General features: G+C 52.1%; 1 protein-coding gene across 1 annotated transcript; it reads left to right on the top strand.

Moving 5' to 3' along the window:
• Positions 1-674: 674 nt before the first annotated feature.
• On the top strand, positions 675-2420 carry LOC124695021 (heavy metal-associated isoprenylated plant protein 30-like). Its single transcript, XM_047227922.1, has 2 exons — positions 675-1234; positions 1829-2420. Exons 1-2 carry the CDS (start codon positions 1046-1048, stop codon positions 2213-2215), a joined length of 576 nt encoding a protein of 191 aa, XP_047083878.1. The 5' UTR covers positions 675-1045; the 3' UTR covers positions 2216-2420.
• Positions 2421-7235: the final 4815 nt, after the last annotated feature.

Below are 7235 nucleotides of genomic sequence, written 5' to 3'. Positions count from 1 at the left end.
TGGGAATATCTCAAAAACTTTTCTTGCCCCGGCCTGACATATATTCCTGCACCAAACACTTTTCCTGCCTTCTGCAGCACTATTCTTCAGAGGGTTAGTCGCTAAGCAAACACTTATTTGGTTACATAGGATAAAAACTTGCACTTACATATTCTCTTATCCTTTTTATTTTCAGAAAACATATTCTCTTAGTCCCTTGTCGTATCGGCTTTATCACTGTTATTTGAGTGCCTATTTAATTAGCAAAAAAAATTAGAGATCGAGCGTACAAGGTTCAAACTTCCCCGCTGCAATTTATAAACTTATAAATAAAGTTTTTCAAACGAAATGTGCAAGGTTTAAAAGCCAGAACAGTTTAGTCTGACACCTTTTTCATGCTTAATTCTGAACCCTGTTTTGTTGTCGAACAATTTGCATCGCAAAACATTTTGCAGTTGGATCAGTGGCTGACTGACTCTGTTTTACAAACATATCTCTACTATAGAACTCTTTGTGCCATTCATGTCAGCTCTGAGCCTGATGCACTGCAATGCAGTGCAAAAAAAGGGGTTGACAGAAGCATCATTCGCCAGCTCACCTTCCTCCTGCATCTTGAGAGGTTTCTCATAAAAGCCACCCATAATTCTGCTAGCATAATCACTAGTCTTTTCTGATACTACCAAGATTCCTCTTGAAGTGGTGCTAATCCACGGCTGAGGTGGCAGAACAGGACCAGGGGTCCAGGGCCCTCTTACTCCACATTTCAAGCAATAAAATGAGGGGGAGGGCAAGGTTACTGCAGCCCACCACCACCTTCTCCTTCTCCCTCCCGGACCAGAATACCAGATACCATTCCCTTCCCCCGGAAAAAAAGCCTATAAACCATCGCACCAGCCACCAGGCAAGGGCAGTCACAGAGGCAACAGCTACGAGCAAGAAACGCTCTAGCAAAGCAAAGGCAACGCAAAGCATTTTCCGGCGAAGTGCTCTGGTCGGGACGAGCTTGCCGTACTTGCACTCTTGTGCTTCTCCCCTGTGATATATAAGTTGTCGGAGGCGGGAAGCCATGTCTGTCTCGTCCGCTCTGTCGTCATTCCTGTACGGGTGCTTCTACCCCATCGGCGGCCGCCACAACCACCGCGCCGGCGCGTACTACCACAGCAGCCACCCGACAAGCGCCGACACCCTGTACTACAACAACCAGGGCGCGCTGGCCGGGCGCAGGATGGGCCGGAGCAGGCCGCTTTCGTTGCAGGTATACATAGCTCCTCTCTGCTCTAGCTCTGTACTCTGTGTTTCCTCCAGCTCCTTGTCGTCCCTGCATGCTCTGTTCTTCCTCTACTTGCTCCGTTAGCTTGCAGATAACGATTTTGCTTTAGCCATATGCGTGGAAAGATGTTTTTGATTTGCTCAGATGAGCACATCAGCAAGTACAGGAACCTGGTTACCTATGCGACGGCGACTCGACATGCATGTTCAGATTATTCTCAGCCCATTATTCTCAACCCACTAACACTGCCAGCCACTATCATCCTCCCAGCTGTAGACAAGGTTAATCACCTTGGCTAATTCTTCACTCACATATCTAGGAGAACACGATACTCTGCATGTGTAGTCGCAATCGCATATGTAATGAAGTTGCATGCGTCCTAAAAAGACAGAAAGAACCATAAAAGAACCTTTTCACCTCCTTGGCTTGGCCTGCTGTGTTGAAGAAACTTGGAAGCCGTAAAATATGCGACCCAGCCCAACATTATTTATTTACCTTAATAATCAATCAACATAGCGTGCTGCTAACCACTCGAGTAGACGGATGATGACTTTGTTTTATCCGTGCGTGCATATGCAGACTGTTGAGCTGAAGGTTCGGATGTGCTGCTCGGGGTGCGAGCGGGTGGTGAAGCACGCGCTGACGAAGCTGCGGGGCGTGGACAGCGTGCATGTGGAGGTGGAGATGGAGAAGGTGACGGTGACCGGGTACGTGGAGCGGCACCGGGTGCTCAAGGAGGTCCGGCGCGCCGGGAAGAAGGCCGAGTTCTGGCCGGAGCAGCCGCTGCACTTCACCTGCAAGGAGGAGTACTTCCGCGACGAGGAGTCGTTCCGCCCCAGCTACAACTACTACCGCCACGGCTACAACGGCGACAAGCACGGCAAGCTCCACGAGCCCCAGCGCGGCTCCGACCCCGTCAGCAACATGTTCAACGACGACGACGTCAACGCATGCTCCATCATGTAGTGTAAATCTCGCCGTCGTCCTGTGTGTGGGTGTGTGGGTGTGATCATTGTGCTCGGCGCCGGCGTGCACGCCTGCCGGCCGCCGGGGCCGGGGACGAAGTAGTAGCAGTGGTAGCAAGATGGGCAAGTGGAGCATGCGCTCGTGTAAGGATGCTTAAAGCGCGGTGGTATGGAATGATCAGTGGTGCCCTCTACGGGTTACACGACGTACTCTGATCTGCCCCCGAGATTCCAGGCGTGCGTGCGTGCTTGGGAGCGTGCGAGCCGGTTCAAAGTTCAAACTGATGGCGAATGGGGTGTTTCGAGCTACAGTGGAAACCGTGCGTGCGACTGGCTTTTTGTTGGTGTTTGGCGCGGGGCAGGGAGCGCTAGGTTTGGTCGTGGCTAGGACAGTTAAATACTATTGCGCGCCGCATCTGTGATTGGTTGATGGAATCATGGTGCAACTGAAATAAAGCGTGGGGAAACGTTCTTCATGTCCCAAAATTTGCACCAGCTGCCAAAGTGCAGCCGCCAGGGATGTGGCAAAGGTGGACTGCTCCCCTGATCTATGATTCCACAACTATGTTTTGGGTCTATGAGGTCGATTCTACTCCCTTGGATTCAAACCAGGGGCATAGAATTAAATATCCGATTTAATTAACTTTATCTAGATACGGATGTATCTTAAGATCTATTCGTATCTAGATAAAGTTGAGTCAATCAATATGAATTGGAGAGAGTACATGCTCCTGCTATGGAGCTCCAAACTAAAAGGTGCAATTTTCACAGTACAAAGCAATTTATGGCTGATTGTCTCTCACTCTCTCGTGATGGCTAGGATAGCTAAGCCGTCTTTGCCGTGTGACCGCAGGAAAACGCACGGCAACGCACAGGCATACGGCAAAGAATTGACAAAACGCACGGCAAAGACATGCAACACGGCAAATGACAGAAAAACGCACGGCAAAGAATAGCTACACGGCAAAGAGTGAAAGAGGCGCACGGTAAATACATACTGCACGGCAAAGCCATCCCTTTGCTGTGAGCAATGTCAACGATGCACGGCAAACAAAGCCATTGCCGTGCGTTTTGGCCTTTGCCATGCGTAATATGAAATTTTCATTTTTTAACTTTCTTTTGTATATATTTTAATACTTATCTTTTCTCTTTAGATTGGTATTAGTTTTTAGCTAGTGTTACTTAAGACAATGTGTATACCCACGCTTCTACAATACAACAAGTACTCTATATCTTCACCCCCGATATATATATCAGTATTTCGGAGCAACCCACGGCCGAGGAATCTGCTAACTAAGTGTTATCGCCCATTCAAAGTTGATTATATATTACATGTTTGAATGAAAACAGCTACATTTCATCTAAACCCTAGCCTACTAACCGCCCGACGGGCGTTCGACGGCCCCGCACCATCGTCGCCTCCCCTTCGCCGCAGCTCCTGTTCCGCGCGCCGCCTCTCCATGCGTAGGGCGGTGACCAGACGCCGCTGCTCCAGCAGCGCGTCGTCGCATGCCCTCCCATGTTGCGCCGCCTGGAGGGAGAGCTCGACGACACCGCGAATCTGTGCGTCTTCGCGGGCACGGCGTCGTCCTGGAGCTTCTTATCCGACTCGAAGGACTCGACCGGCGCTCGTTGCTGATCCGCCGCCTCATCCGGGTGTGGCCCATCGTCGTCGGACCACTCGAAGTCGTCCTCCTCCTCCTCCTGCTCCGCCTCATCCTCCTCCGCCTCGTCCTCTGCTAACTAAGTGTTATCGCCCATTCAAAGTTGATTATATATTACATGTTTGAATGAAAACAGCTACATTTCATCTAAACCCTAGCCTACTAACTGCCCGGCGGGCGTTCGACAGCCCCGCCCCATCGTCGCCTCCCCTTCGCCGCAGCTCCTGTTCCGTGCGCCGCCTCTCCATGCGTAGGGCGGTGACCAGACGCCGCAGCTCCAGCAGCGCGTCGTCGCATGCCCTCCCATGTTGCGCCGCCTGGAGGGAGAGCTCGACGACACCGCGAATCTGCGCGTCTTCGCGGGCACGGCGTCGTCCTGGAGCTTCTTATCCGACTCGAAGGACTCGACCAGCGCTTGTTGCTGATCCGTCGCCTCATCCGGGTGTGGCCCATCGTCGTTGGACCACTCGAAGTCGTCGTCCTCCTCCTCCTGCTCCGCCTCATCCTCCTCCGCCTCGTCCTCCTCCTCCTCCTCCATTTGCGCCTCCAGTTGCGCCGCCAACGCGTCGGTGTCCGCCGCCAACGCATCCGCCCGCGCCCCCCCAGGCCGCCTCCATTGCCGCCAGCGCCGCCTCCCGCTACTGACGCTCCTTCGCCGCCTGCCGCTGCTGACGCTCCACCGCCTCCCGCTATCGCTGCTCCATCGCCTCCTGCCATTCACGGTACTGGAAATCCCGCTCCATGTGCAGGCGTTGCCGCTCTGCACGCCACCGCTCGCCCATCTCCTCCGCCCGGCGCCACCGCGCCTCTTCCGTGGCGGCGTTGAACACCGTACGGTGGTGGTGGAGACGGTGGTGGAGGAGGGAACTGGCCGGCGCCGAGGCGGTTCATCATTACGTAGGGCTGTGCTTGCGAGGGAGAAAGGGGTGCCGGCGGCTGTGGTGCCTACCATTGAGCCGCGGGGGGGGGGGGGGGGGCCTTTTATAGACGCCGGTGTCGCCAGAAGAGGCGGGAAGATAGCGCGGGAAGAGGCCAGAAGCGGCGGAAACAAAGCGCAGGAACACGCGGTGGCGTGCGGACGCTGGCAACGTGTAGAGGCCGCGTAGCACCGACGAGACTTCTCGCCTTCCCCTCCGTCGCCTACGAGTATTCCTGTGAAAAAGTCATGCTTAATAGATCATACCTAGCTCATTTGATACATTGCTGCATGGAAACACCATAGTTGCAAGTTGTCGTTGCCTAATCGACGGTACCCCGGAGGAGGGATCCTCACGAGGGGGAGAAGAAGTAGGGGCCATAGGGCGGAGTGCTCTCGGGACGGTGGTACGCGAGTTACCCAGCTTCGGAACACCTGCACGATGACAGGGCCTACTGCTGCTTGTCTGGAATTATCTGGGCGCTTTCGCGTTGTTACAATGAGTTGTGGTTGTGAACGTGCACGTGAACGTGAACGTGAACGTGCCTCTAGGGCTCCCAGGATCCGGCTTATAAAGGCGCACGGATCTAGGGTTTACATGGAGAGTCCTAGCCGGATTACGAGGTTGCCTAACTACGGTACAAGGTCTTGCCGTGTACGTCAAGGATCTGCCTTCCTCCCTACGTCATACCTGGATCCGGGTTCCACATGGGCCTCCATGGATCCGGGTTACTCCTGGACCTCCATGGATCCGGGTTACTCCTGGGCCTCCATGGATCCGGGTTACTCCTGGGCCTCCATGGATCCGGGTTCCACATGGACCTTCACGGATCCGACTTCCTCCGATGGTCGGTTGGGATCCGGCTTCCCTATCCCGGGCTGGACTTCATCCTTTAGGATCAACGAGCAACCGGGCTGCCCGGTGGGCCATAAGCCATCACCACCATCCGTGGGCCACCCGGGCTTGCCGGAATCGGACCATGTCGATGGTATACCTATGAAGTATATCCACAACGAGTAGCCCCGGAGTTCTCCAAGATTCACCGTTCTTCCATCCAGCTCGGCTTGCGCATGTATCTTCATCCTTTGGCTGGAACGAATAATAGAGAATCTTGAAGGACTCCAAACTTCGTATCTCCAACCAAGTATTGGTCGGAAACTTCATGATCCAATGGTCGGATTCTTCGGAGACACCATCCAACGTAATCTTCGGTATGGATCCGACTAGCCAAATGTAGGTTCGGATCTGACTAGCCAAAATATAGGTGTGGATCCGACTACCCAAAATATAGGTGCGGATCCGACTAACAAAAGATTAGGTGCGGATCCGGCTACCGAAAATTGAGGTGCGGATCCGGCTACCAAAAAATTGAGGTGCGGATCCGACTACCAAAAATTAGGTGCGGATCCGACTACCAAAAATTAGGTGCGGATCCGGCTACCAAAAAATTGAGGTGCGGATCCGACTACCAAAAATTAGGTGCGGATCCGACTACCAAAAAATTAGGTGCGGATCCGACTAGTTAGCCAGATTTTCGCCATCTTTGAAATTTTTCTTGACATAACCATATGTATGTAGCCCCCGAGCGTTGAGTCGGCTTGCTCCAAGGAGACTCGATGCTCAGAAACTTAGCCCCCAAGCGTCAAGGTGGAAAATTTCCGGCCTGTTGCTCCAAACAGAACTTCATTGGTGTAGCCCCCGAGCGCCAAGGTGAATTTACTTGAAAATCCGGCTTGGTGCTCTTAGAGTAGCTTTATCTTTATATGTGACTTAGGAATAGCGTAAATCCCAAGCATCTAGGCGGAAATTTCCAGCACTGATACCCGAAAGGAAACACACTTTTCACCTAAGATCAAACCGCAGCCCCCGAGGGTTGGTTCCGGCTAAGCATAGCGGAATCAAGACTCAAGTTGCTTTTCCAGCTGTGCACGCCATGGATCCGCCTAACCTCGGGAGATTGTTGTACGTCCAAGTGTCATGTACCTGATACATAAACATAAAAACATATTTGTATTAAATTGTTTCTTTGATCATGTTCAACGAACAAATGTAAGGCGGAACAAAAACGGCCTTTGAACAAATGTTTTAAAGCTGAAACTATGCAGCAGTTGAACAACATAAAACTGTCAAGGCGGAAACAACTCGACTATCTTGAACAGTTAATGTAATTTATATGTTTTAAGCAAGTGTCTGGTTTATCCGTTCTTCCGGTTTATATGCTTGACTTTTCGCGAGACGGCAAACTTTAAACACGGAACATCTGTTGAGGCGATAGCGCTTAATAGCGAAACAATCAAGAACCTCAGAAACAGAGGCCGGCTTTAAGTACCGAGATGTCACTACTAAGGAATCCACACATAAAACAACAGAAAACGTGTAGGCCAGAAAACTCAAGCTAACGCCCGAAGGCGGAAATTTTGCAGCAGTCTTGGAGCCTTAA

The sequence above is a fragment of the Lolium rigidum genome, chromosome 3 (assembly GCF_022539505.1).
Source record: "Lolium rigidum isolate FL_2022 chromosome 3, APGP_CSIRO_Lrig_0.1, whole genome shotgun sequence".
Taxonomy (NCBI): domain Eukaryota; kingdom Viridiplantae; phylum Streptophyta; class Magnoliopsida; order Poales; family Poaceae; genus Lolium; species Lolium rigidum.
This window is presented reverse-complemented; position numbering and strand designations above follow the sequence as displayed.